A 14,100-nucleotide genomic window follows, 5' to 3' on the forward strand; every position below is an offset into this window, starting at 1 on the left:
GGATCAGGATTCTTCTCTGGTGCCCGCCACAGGCCCCTGCTTTGCAGGATCCTGGTGGCCTGTCAGCCACCTGTCACCTGGGGACAAGGCTCCTGGGCCAGCGGGTCGGGGGTGCTCTGCTCCAATGCCCAAGAATTTGGAGTCAGGTCGTGCGTGGGCCCTGGGTGTGTTTTCCACATGCCATTGGCTTTGGGCGGGGGGAGCGCAGAGAGGGGATGGCCTGTGACCTGCAGGGGGCGCTGCAGGAAGGGCTGTTGGGGGGCGGTGCCCGGCTCCGGTCTTCAGGGCCAAGCTGGCGCCCACTGGGCTGCTGCTGGCGCGACACTGTCACCCAGCCCACCGGGGACGGGGCTTCATCCCAGAGAAGAGGAGAGGAGGGGAGGGGAGGGAGACGCACACAAAGAATACACACAGAATTTATTTTCAGTCGCATCTGAGCCTGCCCGCGGACCGGGGCGGGGGGCGGGGGGCTACACCTTGGGCGCCGCAAACACCTTCCAGCCCTCCTGCTGGCCCATCTTGAGCAGCGCGGCTGTCATGCCCATGTACGCGCAGGCGGCGGCTCCAATCCCGTAGCTGTGAGCTGCCGGAGTTGGGAGGGCGGCGTCAGGCGGCCGTGCGGCTTCCCTGCCGCCTCCCCCGGGAGCCCAAGAACACGGCCTTCCCGTGAGGCTTAGGGGCTCGGGGCTGTGGGCCCCGAGGATTAAGTCAGGGGCCCCTCTGGGTGAAGATGTGTGTGGAAACCCGGGAACCGAGGCTGTCAGTCCGGGTCCGGGGAGGGGGACCCCGCGCTCGGTGGAGCCTCAGCCGGGGTGCGCTGGCCGCAGGCGCCAGGCCCTGTATTTGCTCTGTGGACCGTGAACGCGAGAGCGCAGAACGGCCCTGCTTGCCTGAGGGCTGTCGCTGGGCAGGGAGGCGGGCCTGCCCTGTGCAGGGCTCACCCCCTTGGCGGGCTGGGGGTATGTGTCAAACCCTAGGATGCATGGGCCTCCACCTCCCTCCACCGTGCCCTCCCTCTGCCTGACTGGAACCTTCCACCAAGCACTGGCAGACTGGTGGGCCAGGGCAGTTGCCAGCCCGGAGGCTGTGGGAGGTGGAAAAAGCAGTGACTGCTCCGTTCCAGGTGGCTGCACTGTGCCAGGCTGGTGTGGGGCCCCCGCCCTGCCTCCCACTAGGGAGGCATGCTCTGCTGGTTCCCAGGTGACCTCGCACCACCCAAGCCCCCTCTCGGAGCTAGTCCGTGCATCTCCAGGTGGGGATGGTAAGTGTAGCTCCCCTGCAGGGCTGTGTTTGGGCAGTCAGGGCTCTGGGTGCTGGGAGAGGGACGGCAATGCAAGGACCATGCACGTTCTCCATGCTCATGGGGCAGGGGCAGAGACAGACAGTGGCCTTGTGTTCTCTGACAAGGTGCAGCAAAGGAGGGCGATAAGGAATGAGGGCGGTGGGGGTCCCAGATCATCCACAGGGGGGTTTGGACAGTGAAAGAGGGAGCTGTGCTGACATCTGGGTGAATAGCACTCCAGTAAGTGGGCACAGCACATGCAAAGGCCCTGGGGCAGGACTGGGCCTGGCCTGGAGGAACAGCAAGGCGGCTTGTGTAGCTTATACAGAGTGAGCAAGGGGGAGAGAGGGAGGAAGGGAGGGTAGAGGGGATGGGGCAGGTTGTGCAGAGCTTTGTGGGCCAGGCTGAATGCCACACTGAGTCACAGGGGGGTATATGGGCTTGGTGAGGTAGACATGCAGTAGGTGTTTAAGCAAAGCAGCTCTTAGTATTACTGGACTGGCTGGTGGCAGAGATTCAAAAGCACTGGAAGGTTTCACGGGGACTGCCCCCTCCTCTGCTGGGGTGAGCATCCCACACACCTGGCCCCTTCCTGGCCCCTGGTCTGGGACAGAATGGGGGGTTGTGGTCAACGGAGGTCAGAATGGGGGGCTCACTTACTGCGTGCTCCCAGGGTCAGGCCTCCGGCACAGCCTCCGATGAAGTAGTTCAGGGGGTCATCGGGCTTCTCTCGGACCTGAGCGCTGAGGCAGGACGTGAGGCCAAATATGGCACCGATGGCGGCTGTTGGGGTGCAGGTGGGGGGGTGAGCGCTGAGTCAGGGCCCAGGGCCAGTGCCAGGAGGGCCCCTAAGGAGAAACCAAGGCTCGCTCACCTGCAGTAAATGTGTACCGCCCTGTCCTCGCCACTCCCTCTAGGAAGGAGTCCGGGGGCTGGAGCGTGACACTGTAGGCAGAGAAGATCAGGCCTGTGGGACCAGAGAGGGTGAGGTGAGTTGGACCAGGAACTGGGCGCTGAGACCAGGAGGGGCCCTGGCTGGGGGCAGGCCCCTCCACTATCAGAGAAACCCTCTCTCCCTCTGTCCCCATGGCACCCAGAAGGAGGCTCCTAGCACCACCCCTTCGCCCAGGAAGGGACTGTTCTGAGGTTTACCCAGGGCCCCACAGCTGCTGAGCAGCCACAGTGGGATTCCAACCCAGTCTACTGCTCCAAACCCTGGGCTCTCACCCCTACCTCCGGGCCTCAGGCCTCCCTCCGCAAGGCCTGACCAAGGCCTGCCCGGGGCCCCTTCGCCCTCCACAGTGCACTGGTCCAGCTTGCAGTGGACACGGGAACGGGCCCAGGGCCCAAGTGGCTGGGCTGCTCTCTGGCCTCACGTACCAGCACAGACAGCATGGCTGAGCCCCACAGGGCTTGGCACCCAGGCCCTGCTCCCCACTCCCAGCCAAGGCTGCATTCTCCCATGGGGCCCAGGGCTCCTTGGCGGAGACTTGGCTGCCGGGGCTGCCAAGGCCTGCTGTTCGTCACCCTTGGGCCCCCTTCCTGCTGGCAGCTTGGGCCTGGGCCCATCCCTCGCACCTGGCTGGCTCAGCAGCCGCTCCCGCCCACCCGGCCTTGCCACTCCGGTCAGCTTTTCCATCTCTGCTCGCCCTGGCCTCCCTGCCCGACACTGGCTCTTGCGCATGAGGGGCCCGGCAGGGGCTGGGCCTGGACCCGAGTGCCAGGTGGGTGGTAAGGCCCGAGGCTCTATCCTGGGGCATCTTGAGCAAACACTGCCCGGGATGCTGTGTGGGTCTGAGGTGAGGCCAAGGCAAGGCCTTGGGCAGCTGCCCCGACCAGACCCTCCTCAGTGGCGGGGGGGGAGGCAGACCAGGGCCCACCTGGCTGGTTCCGAATCACCAGGAAGAGCCTAACACAGAGCTCCCCATCCTCCAGCTGACCCTGCTCAGGGCAGACAACACACCCCTCCTCTCCCTACAGAACCCCCGCATGGCCCAGTCACCACAGGGACCTCCCAGGGCCAGCCCATCCCAACCTGTCTGCCAGCTCACATTCCACGCTGCACACAGACCGTGCCCCCGCCATCCTAATCCCCTCAGAAATCCTAGAACTGGGAGTGGATGAACTGTCTCCTAGCAATCATCCAATATGGTGACCTGCCATAGCCCACCCTCCCCACAACCTGTGACCCCCAGCACAGGAGGGTCTCTACTGACTCGGACCTTTCCATGGCCCCCCATCACCCTGCAAAAGGCCCTCTTCCCAACTCCCACCTGCTCCTGGCTCTTTCTCAGCCTCCAGCAGTGACCTCCGGACACAGTGCACACTCGACCCTTTATTCATTCCTTCCTTCCTTCACAGTGACTGCAGGTTGTCATTCCTTTTCACAGTCACTGTGTGCCCACATTCATTCATTCATTCTTCCATCCATCCAGCTACTTCATTCATTCACACATTCATTCAGTTACTATATGCCCTAATTCGCTCATCCAGCCACCCATCCACAAGAATTACTGGGTGCCTTCATTCATTCATTCATTCATTCATTCAGGGTTACTGTGTGCCCACAGGGCGCTGATGCTAGAGGGTACAGTCTCTCTGCCCTCCGGGGGCTCACCATCTCAGGAAAGCCAGACAGGAAACAAGAGTGTTCTCTCAGTGAGGCCTGAGGGGAGGCAGGGAAGGTAAGAGAGGATCCAGGAGCCAAGTCCTGCATGTTGAGTGGAGCTGGCCAGTGAGAGAGAATGCAGGCGGGCGAAGTAAGCATACACACACCCACACAGTGATACCCTCGAAGGCTCACAGGAGCTGGTGACCACCATAAATCCGAGTCTCTCAGCGACTGCCTGACATGGCGCCTCTGTCAAAGTTCCCACCCACACTCCCTCAAAGACCTTCCAGCAAGCCCCTGCTCCCACCCAGGAGGCTCCTCATTCTCAGCAGCACCCCACTCCTGAAATGTACTCAGTCTCCCCCAAGAGCCTCCGGAGATGTCAGTCCACCCCCATGGACTGTGCGTTTGTGATCACACATGTGCACTCCCACTCAGAAACACCAACATTAATGTCTTTCTCAGATTCAAAATCCCTTAAACCATCCAATTCCCGTTATCTCCCTGAAGGCCCCATGTGCCCCTCAGGCGACCCCCTCCTCCTACTTTAATTCCCCTTTCGACACAACCATGAGCCTCCACAAAGTCCTGCCAGGCATTCCCCAACGTCAGCATTTCCCTATAAGAATGTGCCCGAATAAGGTCCCCCTACAGTGATCCCACCCCGCACTGCGCAACCCTCTCCAAAGGTGCCCTAGAGACCCTGCCACGCACCTCTACTGTCCCCACAACTCGCCACGCAAGCAGACTCCACATAACTCATCCGCAGGGACTCCCCATCCACCCTCTCTCCTGAGGCCCCTCCACAAGGATCCTGCACGCACAGTCCTTGCCCCAGCCTCCCTCAGGAGCAGATCAGCAGACGTGGATTTGCATACCGGCTCGAAAAGACCCTGGGATAGTTAACACACCTCTCTGACCTTCAGTTTCCACCTCTGAGAAATGGGCACGATAATTGTTGATCTCAGAAAATGGAGTGATGATTAGGTCTACCTTAATCCAAATGCGTCCCAGTGGAGACTCAACTTCTGCCAGGCCTTGTTTCAGGAGCTGGAGATATGGAGGTGGCCCAAACCATCATTCCTACTTCTCAAGAGAGACTGGAAGGGGCGAGATGCTGAGGTGTCCCGTGCAGAAGAGTGTTAGGGCCGTAGTCCCCTTATGCCCTCCCAAGGCTACCCTTATAGTAGCCCCTGACCCACCTCACTTGTGACCTCCTCAGCACCCCTACGGCCCCTCTGGTGGTCCCAATAAAAGCTTCAGATATCCCTAACCATCCCGCTCTCCTGAACCCTAAAAAGACTTCCTCTCACACTGGAACGTTCTCAAACTTCTGTACCCCCGAGACACACCCATGATCCCCCCAAATAACCTTAGCTCACCCTGTTGTTAAGTCTCATGAATCCCCAGCTCCTCTGAGCCCCAGTAAAGGCCCTCTGCCACTCAACGACGTCCCCAGAGCCTGGTGATAGCTTCAACAGTAACCCCCAAATCCCAACCCCCAGCAACCGCTCCTGACGACCCCAGTGGCCAACCTGTCACATGTACCGCTTCCCGGTGCCCTCCAACCCTGCCGGACCCCCTTCACACAAGAGTTCCTCAAGGCCTCCTCAGACACCCCCACGACGACGTGTCATCCCGTGAGATACCCAGCGCTCCTGCGACCCCCTCGGAAAGCTCCCAGTGACCCTGTCGCCTTCAAGCGCCCTCTGAATCAGTCCGACACCCCCACAAAGTCTATCTCGTACAAGAGCTCCCCAGCGACCCAGGGCCGCCCCAGACATCCCGGCGACAACCTTACGGCACCTGCGAGATCCCCAGCGCCCCAGGACGCCCTGGGACAGCCCCCAGCGACTCTATGACCTCCCTGCACCCTCTGCCCTCGGGGACCGGCCGAGATGCTCACCAGCGGCACCACTGACTGTGGTGCTGGCGTAGGTCTTGCGGTGGCACTCGGTGCCATCGGGGATGTCCAGGTATTGCTGAAGAAGCGTCCGCGCCATGATTGCACACCCCTGGCCCCGCACAGTACAGCCTGCCGGCTCCCCGTGTCCAAGGGCAGCGGCCCCGCGTTCTCGCGAGACTTCCTGGGCGGCGCGCGCAATCTCTCGTGCGGGGGGGCCGACAACAAGCGTGCAACTTTATTGAACACCGCGGACACAGACACGGTCGCGCGCACGCGCCGAGTCGGGACTGGCGTAAAGGAAGCGCGCGTGCACCCCCAGCCGCCTTCAAGAACGAGAAACTGAGGTAAGCCAGAATCAGTGAAGGCAGATCTCACTAGTTCCAACTCAGAAGGTCCTAGGTTAGGAAAGGTTGACACCCGGAGGTGGGGCTTAATCCAGGGGAGGGACTATGACCGGTTCTAGGCTTATCTCCAAGCGCAGATTCGGGCGCGGGGCGGGGCTCCACTTGACAGGAGCAAGATGTAACTCCGGGGCGGGGCACAGCGCAAATGTGACCACTCTCAGCGCCAGAATCTGCGTGAGTATGGGGGTCTGAACCGCGTGCGACTATTTTGGGGCGTGGCCAGGTTCCAGGGCGGGAAAAAGGTACCGATCCCAGGGCTAGGATTTTATAGGGACGCCACTCGTGCTCACCTTGTGACCGGCTTGTCCGAGCCCTGGAACGGAGGAGGTCCGCGCTAGACTGGGGGGCGTGGCCAGAACCGAAGACACGCCCCCAAAGGGACTTGGCCGAACCGGAGCTGTACGTTTGCTTAAGGGGCGTGTCCGTGGCCTTCCGGGTGGGTCTGAGAGAGGCGAAGCCTGGAGCGTGGCCAGGCTTGCTGGGCCGCAGGACCCGGACTAATGCTTCTGGTGTTGGTTTCTCAGTGGAGCGGGGCCTGTCTCGAAGGAGTGACCAGTCCCGTTGCGGGAGCCTGAACAGGGAGCGCCATCGAGGACTCAGGCCCACCTGGAGGCGTGGCTTGTCAGAACCTTGGCCAATCTTAGAGATAGGCCGGGCTCAGGGGCGGAGTCTTGAGGTGCCGGGACCAGTGAGGGTGTTTGGGTTTGAGGAGGGCGCGACCCATGCTGCCGCAGCCAATCGCGCCGAGGTTCTGGGGGGGGGGGGGGGGCTTTGGGGCGGGGCCCATCGGGGGCAGGGCCCAAGGGCGTGGCCGGGGCCGGTTCCGGGCCGCCGGGGACCGGGTCGGGGCCATGTCGGCGCCGCAGCCGCTGCAGATCCGCGAGGCGAACGCACACCTGGCGGCTGTGCACCGCCGCGCCGCGGAGTTGGAGGCGCGGCTGGACGCGGCGGAGCGCACAGTGCACGCCCAGGCCGAGCGCCTGGCCCGCCACGACCAGCAGCTGCGCGCTGCCCTGGACGAGCTGGGCCGCGCCAAGGATTGGTGAGGCCCGGGGCCGGCCGGGTGGACTTCTGGGAGGTGGGCGGGGGCGGAGCGGAGATGGGAAGGGGAGGAGAGGCGCGGGAACCGCATGCAGTCACGTGTAGGCTGCACTCCTGGTGGGATTGAAAAAAACGAACACCCCAAACCTCGAATTAGTCACCAGCATGCAAAGTTAAGAGGTGTCACACAAGTGCGGATTTCTAAGTTAAAACAGAGCCCATTTTTTTAAAAAAGATTTTATTTATTTATTTGAGAGAGAGAATGAGATAGCATGAGAGGGGGGAGGGTCAGAGGGAGAAGCAGACTCCCCGCTGAGCAGGGAGCCCGATGCGGGACTCGATCCCGGGACTCCAGGATCACGACCTGAGCCGAAGGCAGTCGCCTAACCAGCTGAGCCACCCAGGCGCCCAAAACAGAGCCCATTTTTTTCCACAATGCAAAACTGGCTCTTTCCGAGTGGTGCTGGGGTCACCGACCTCCTAGGCACTGAGAGCCATGGCAGGTTCTGGAGCAGAGGAGGATGGGATCATACCAGCCGTTTTTAAAGAACCCCTCTAGTTTTGAAGAGGCGCTGAGGATCGAAAGAGATGAGAAAAGCGCCCAGGGAGGAGGGAGGTCCGGGGCCCAGGTGGGAAAGGAGCTGGTTGGATTCATTCATTCATCTTTACTGAGTACCTACTATGTGTCAGGCACTGTGCTGGGCGCTAGAGCACATAAGTGAGACCTACTAGCACAGTCCTTAGGCAGGTACATCACTAGGCAGTTACGACATGGGGTAGTTGGGGTCGTGATGGAAGGGCACATAGGGTTCTGAGTGGGCCTAGATGGAAGGCTTCCTGGAAGAGGAGCCATCTAAGCTGAACAACAAATAGGAAAAGATGTAGGGGACAAGGGAATTGCAGGGGAGCCATTAGGGAGTTTTCGTCTGCTTTGGCTGCCATTACAGAATACCACAGGCTGGGGGCCTTAAACAATTGAAATTTTCTCCTCATAGTTCTGGAGGCTGGAAAGTCCAACCGACAGATTCAGTTCCTGGTGACAGATTCTCTTCCTGGCTTGCAGATTGTCATCTTCTTGCTGTGTGCTCACATGGCCAGAGAGCAAACTGTCTGGTGTCTCTTCTTACAAGGGCACTAATTCTATGAGGGCCCCACCCTCATGAGCTTATCCCAAAGGCACCATCTCCAAATACATCACACTGGGGATGGGGGCTAGGGGTTCAACATAAGAATTTTGAGGGGACACATTCAGTCCATAACAAGGGGGTCTTGGAGCAGTGGTGGGGAGCTTGGCGTTTATCCTCACGGTGATGGGGAGCCCCGGGAAGTCAGGGGCAGGGAGGAGGAGAATCGCTGGTCCCCTCAGTACCGTAACCGCCCTGTCTTGCCTTCTGCCAGTGAGCTTGCCGCTCTCCAGGAGCAGCTGCTGACCTCCGAGGCCACTGTCCGCAGCCTGCAGGCTGCTGTGCGTCAGAGGGATGAGCTCATTGGGCAGCTGCAGCCCCGGGCGGAGCTGCTGCAGGACATCTGCCGTCGCCGGCCACCCCTGGCCGGGCTGCTGGCTGCCCTGGCGGAGGCTGAACGCCTGGGGCCCCTGCCAACCAGAGACCCCAGCCACCCACTCCCTGGTGGGCCCAGTCCACGCCTTGCCAACAGTACTGGGGCAGAGGAGGACAGGGACCACCTCCAGCCTGCAGTGTTTGGGACCACTGTGTGAGCCCTGGGGCACAGATAGCACAATGGAGACAGAGTTCCACTGCTGTGGGTGTCCTCAGGGGTCACCAGTGTCCCAGAGGGGACCCCGTGGCAGAGCCATAATCCTTTCCAAGCATCAAACCTGCTAAAAAGTCATAGGTTTCAAACAGGCAGCCCAAGGGCCAAAGGCATATGGTTAGCCTGGACAGGTTTTTTTTTTTTTTAAGATTTTATTTTTAAGTAATCTCTGTAGGGCTTGAACTTACAATCCTGAGATCAAGAGTCGCATGTTCTACCAACGGAGCCAGCCAGGCGCCCCTTGTTTTGTTTTGTTTTGTTTTTCTTTAAACAAAACTTTACATCAATCAACTTGTTGAAAAATTGGCAACGTTTCACAAAAATCTGGATTGCTGGCTTCAGTCTTGGCCATGCCTGCTTGGATCTGAGCTCAGGATACCCTCTTTAGCCAAAGTGTGAGGTCCAGTTGGCTCCCTCATCTCTCTCAGGGCTGGATGTCTGGCCCCTGAAGTATCTGAGTTTGAGATCTCTCTCGCTCATGGAGGCAGATGTATCAAGTTTTTCTCCCCCTTTTCCCCCTGCCCTGATTTTCGTTCCTTCTGAAGCACCCCTCATCCTAGGCTAAAGCTTTTTCTTATTCTTCATCCCAGACCAGAATTGGGAACCTCAAGCCTTGTGCTGTTTTGCACTGGTGCATTGGTTGTATGAAGATGGATTTTTAATCCTAGATTCTTTCCCCTAACTCTGTCCTTCCCTCAACGTTTAACCCAGAAGGGAGAGTGTGCGTGTGAGACATGCTGACATGCTGGTGGCCAGGCTGTGCTGCCCCGGGGAAAACTCAGGCATCCCTCAGCCTTTCCACTGGCTGTTCCCTCTGCCTAGACTGCTCTTCCCCCGGATGTCACATGCCCCGTTCCTTGTCACTCAGATCTTTGCTCAGATGTCACCTCCTCAGGGGGGGCCTTCCCTGCCTACCTTATTTGAAGTAACCCCGTCCCCTGCTCTTACCCATTCTGTTTTCTTCATGGGACGTCCTGTCATCAGAGTGTAAGCTACCTGAGGGCAGGGCTTTTCTTTATCACCAGCGCCAGGTGCACCCTGGGGCCTCGGTAGGAACAGGACGGGGTTTGTGGGCCCTGAAGGGAGCCGGGGACCCCCTAGCACATCTGATGAGGCCCCAGCCAGTTCAGCTTTTGTAGCAAGCAGCCCGCTCCTTTTTTATATTCCCTAGAGAATTTATTTTTAAACTCATTTCTATGCTGCTCTTCTTGGCCAGAGACATTCAGGGTGCTATTATTTTCTAAATCAAACCAGGGGACCCCGTGCCTTTCTCTGCCCAGCCTGGTCCCACACTAGCCCTTTTCCCACCTACTTACTCAGGGAACTGTCACACCAGGAACCACTGAGGGGTAGGGCCCATTTTGGCCTGGAAAGTTCGGGGTCCGTCCCCAGCCCTCAGGATGGTGCAGCCTGCCCGCCTGGCATCTAACAGTGACCCCTCAGTGCAGTAACAGTGGCCCCATTTTCTCTGGATAGAATAAGGGGGGCTGCTTGTACGAAGGGAAGGCAGGTTGAGGCCTGTCTGAGCTTAATAAATTGGATGATTTCCTGGCCTTGGTCCTTCCTCCTTTCTTCCGGTGTGGGGGCTGGAGAGGTGGCCTGGGTGGGGTCCTGCTGGCCGGGGAGACACGAAGTTACAGTCATGGGCGCTTGTGTCTAATCTTTGCCACCCAGGCTTGCCCCGTTTTATAGCTATGGAAAGTGAGGCTCAGGGAGGTGAAGTAAACCGGCCTCGGGTCGGGAGGGCCACTTGCAGTTTTCGGAGGGGTTACTGTTGATATCCTGATGAAGATGAGGAGATGCCAAAACAGAGTTACAATAACTGTGGTTATATTTTACACTTTTCTATGGAAAAAACTGATTTTTGTAACCCTCATGAAAAACGCAATGGAGTAGTTCTCTGCCTCCTCGAAGAGTTATGGACTGCAGCGAGCCACCAGAATGTCACTGCAGTTTCTCCTAACACTGACAGTGTCTAAGTCCAGGCTTTGAAAAGCCTCTGGTGACCTCTGGGTCTCTGCAGTGGATGGGTCCCCAAACGGGGCCCACGTTTTAGCCCCTGGGAGATCCAGCGTCATTTTCAATCCTGTCATTTGGTGTAACGCTCTTAGTCGATGTCTCGATCGGAGGCCTTCTGTGATTATGGCCTCGGTGCTTCTTGGATGGCGTCGGGGGCCAGGGCCACTTCTTCACTTGGTACTGCGGTCCCCTGGCTCCCCCAGCTTGTTAGGAGCAAAACCACCACGTGTTGTTTGAGAACTGAAAAACCAACCACCAAAAGACCCACATCGACAGAAATCTCACACTGGCCCCTGAGTAACTACCAGGAACTGCTTTGTCTGACTTAACGCTGGAAACAGTCTGTAAGACTGCTGTGTCCTGGCTCAGCCACACTGGTCTGAACACCGGACAAGGGGACCCGTGGAGCCCGGGGAGGGGAGGGGAGCTGCTCCAGGTCACATAGGAATTGGGTCTTAAGCCTTCTCGGCATGCCCTTGCCTCTCCCCATCCGGGACACTCTGGCCACTTAGGGCTGTGGCCCACCCCCTCCTTGTGGCCAGGAAGGGGGACTGCCCCCAATCCCCATCTGGGTCTGCCTCTATCCCAGACCTGGGCACTGTGAGGCTGGGAGTGAGCAGGGCAGAGGGTGGGCAGCGGTGCCAGCAAAAGCACTGGCCTGTCCCTCCTGGCCCTGCCACTCCACCCCCCGGGGCTGTGCCTATCGCTGTGAGGCACTGGCACAGTGCGGGTTACAGCTGGGGCCCCTCCCAGTCTCCTGAGCCACCATCCCTTAGCAACAGGCCTGCTAGGCAGGACACACTGCCAACACTGGGCAGAGCGGGCAGGAGCCAGAGGGGTGGCTGTCTGGACTCCAGGACAGTTGAAGGCCAGGTAAGCAGGTAGCTGGCCAGGGCAGGCTTGTGGCACCGGCCCACAGCCTGGTCAGCCGAGTCGGAGTCCTTCCTCAAACTCTCCTCCAGCCAGTTGCCCAGCCAGCCTGACCCGGCATGGATACTGTGGACGCCACTGTGGAGAAGCTCCGGGCACAGTGCCTGTCCCGAGGGGCCTTGGGCATCCAGGGCCTGGCCAGGTGAGCTGTCCCCTTGAGTCTTCTTGACCCCCAGCCCCAGGGGCCACTTTTTAACTGCACCCCACGCCCCTCAGATTTTTCCGCCGCCTGGACCGGAACCGGAGCCGATCCCTGGACTCTGGGGAACTCCATCGGGGCCTGGCTGAGCTGGGGCTGGTGCTGGACAGGGCCGAAGCGGAGGCTGTGTGCAGGCGCTGGGACCGTGATGGCAGCGGGATGCTGGACCTGGAGGAGTTCCTGAGGGCCCTGCGGGTGAGGCCCTTTGCCCTGCTGTCTGGGAGGGGGGGTGCCGATGAGCTCTCCGTGGGCTTGTCGATGTCATTGCTGACCCTGGATGCCTGGAAGCCCTGGTGCTCTGCACTAGACCCCCTAGTCATGACCTGCTCCTTTCCAGCCCCCCATGTCCCAGGCCCGGGAGGCAGTCATTGCAGCTGCGTTTGCCAAGTTGGACCGCAGTGGGGATGGTGTGGTGACCGTGGATGACCTCCGGGGGGTGTACAGTGGCCGCGCCCACCCCAAGGTGCAAAGTGGGGAGTGGACTGAGGAGGAGGTGCTCCGCCGCTTCCTGGACAACTTTGACTCCTCTGAGAAGGATGGGCAGGTGGGTGCCCACAGACACCCCCCACCCCCTCTGCCCGGGTCTCTGGTCCCTACTTAGAGCCCGTCTGCCCCCAGGTCACACTGGCTGAATTCCAGGACTACTACAGCGGCGTGAGCGCCTCCGTGGACACAGACGAGGAGTTTGTGGCCATGATGACCAGCGCCTGGCAGCTGTGAGCCGTGCACACTTGCTCAGCCAGCCCCACCCCGGTAGCGTTAGGACCCCCCCCCCCGGCCCCCCCTGAGCCAGGGCCCCTCACCTGGGCTTCCAGCCAGGCAGCCCCTGAGGTGGAGGCCCCAGGACTGGCTGGATCAGGTCTCCGAGGACCCGGCTTGGCCACCAGGGGCAAGTGGGACAAAGTTTCCAAGGATGGGTCACTGGCTCAGGACCCCAGGGAGCAAGGCCCTCCCTGTCCATGCTGTGCAGACCCCCCTCCCCTCCTCCCCCCAGGAGCCACTGTTTGCAGGGAAGCAAACAGCTCTTCTGTAAAGCAAAACTCAGCAGGGAGGCGGCCAGTCTTGGAAGGCAGCCAAGTTTGGTCACCTACCCGGATGTGGAGTGTGGGGCAGGGGCCAGGGGCCCGCAGACAGGCCAGGTGGCTCTGGGAAGTGGAGGCTGTTCCTGGCCAGGCTGTCCGGCTTCCTGAGGCCCCTGGGGCATGCAGGAGGCCAGGGTTTTAGTTAAAAGTTTTAATGTAGTTCCCAAATACATTTCATATGACAATCTTACATAAATGTTCCAAAACACATGGGCATTATCTGGTTTTACTTGTCACTACTTGGCTAAGGCTTAAAGCAGAGAAGTGTGACTGGATCTGCTGGGAGGGCCTTTGGCGCCTTCCCACGGCTCAGGCTGCACACAACTGACCCAAGGTGTGGGTGGCACAGCTGTGGAGACAAGGCCTTCCGCTCACCCCAAGGGCGGGGCTGGGCACTTTGCTCGGAAATCCCTCGGAGCCCTGTGCACAGGGCCCTTCTTCACAGGCCGCCCCAGGTGGGTGAAGCCCGGCTGGCTCCTGGCCATGCTCCAGGGTGGGGGTAGGCACAGCACCCACTCCTGTGTGTGCTGCGAATGTGGCAGACGGCCGGTTGCCTGGAACCAGCCCCCTGCCCCCTCCTCGAAGGTCCCGCTGAGGTCCCCCTCTGCCTCTCACAGGGGCCCCTGGTCCTGGATGGTCTTGGGGCAGTGATGTCGTCAAGGGCTGGGCAAGGAAGGGCCAGCAGCAGGAAGGTTTGCCTCTGGGTGCCACATGATGGGTGACCGACATGATGGGAAAAGGCAGGAGGGTGGGTGGGGACCCACCCAGGTCCAGTGACCCTTTTTTAGATAAGCTCTTTCCAGGTCTGGGGCCCAACCCCTCAATACCCCACAACTGGGCCTGGAGCAACCCT

General features: G+C 59.9%; 3 protein-coding genes across 5 annotated transcripts; 2 read left to right on the top strand and 1 right to left on the bottom strand.

Annotated features, from left to right (window-relative positions):
• Nucleotides 1-399: 399 nt before the first annotated feature.
• On the bottom strand, nucleotides 400-5,985 carry NDUFA11 (NADH:ubiquinone oxidoreductase subunit A11). The gene is made up of 4 exons (XM_027583670.2): nucleotides 5,800-5,985; nucleotides 2,157-2,249; nucleotides 1,943-2,065; nucleotides 400-583 (listed from the first exon to the last, which is right to left on the bottom strand). The coding sequence occupies exons 1-4, from the start codon at nucleotides 5,894-5,896 to the stop codon at nucleotides 471-473; spliced, it is 426 nt and encodes a 141-aa protein (XP_027439471.1). The 5' UTR covers nucleotides 5,897-5,985; the 3' UTR covers nucleotides 400-470.
• Nucleotides 5,986-6,055: 70 nt separating this feature from the next.
• On the top strand, nucleotides 6,056-13,455 carry CAPS (calcyphosine). 3 transcript variants are annotated; one of them, XM_027583666.2, is made up of 5 exons: nucleotides 6,056-6,143; nucleotides 11,999-12,108; nucleotides 12,183-12,360; nucleotides 12,503-12,709; nucleotides 12,784-13,455. In XM_027583666.2, exons 2-5 carry the CDS (start codon nucleotides 12,026-12,028, stop codon nucleotides 12,883-12,885), a joined length of 570 nt encoding a protein of 189 aa, XP_027439467.1. In that variant the 5' UTR covers nucleotides 6,056-6,143; nucleotides 11,999-12,025; the 3' UTR covers nucleotides 12,886-13,455. The 3 variants fall into 3 exon arrangements, with proteins under 3 accessions (XP_027439467.1, XP_027439468.1, XP_027439466.1); XM_027583667.2 differs by lacking the exon at nucleotides 6,056-6,143 and adding an exon at nucleotides 7,121-7,245; XM_027583665.2 differs by lacking the exon at nucleotides 6,056-6,143 and adding an exon at nucleotides 11,815-11,909.
• VMAC (vimentin type intermediate filament associated coiled-coil protein) lies at nucleotides 7,026-11,609 on the top strand. The gene is made up of 2 exons (XM_027583669.2): nucleotides 7,026-7,245; nucleotides 8,643-11,609. The coding sequence occupies exons 1-2, from the start codon at nucleotides 7,055-7,057 to the stop codon at nucleotides 8,959-8,961; spliced, it is 510 nt and encodes a 169-aa protein (XP_027439470.1). The 5' UTR covers nucleotides 7,026-7,054; the 3' UTR covers nucleotides 8,962-11,609.
• Nucleotides 13,456-14,100: the final 645 nt, after the last annotated feature.

The sequence above is a fragment of the Zalophus californianus genome, chromosome 1 (genome assembly GCF_009762305.2).
Source record: "Zalophus californianus isolate mZalCal1 chromosome 1, mZalCal1.pri.v2, whole genome shotgun sequence".
Taxonomy (NCBI): domain Eukaryota; kingdom Metazoa; phylum Chordata; class Mammalia; order Carnivora; family Otariidae; genus Zalophus; species Zalophus californianus.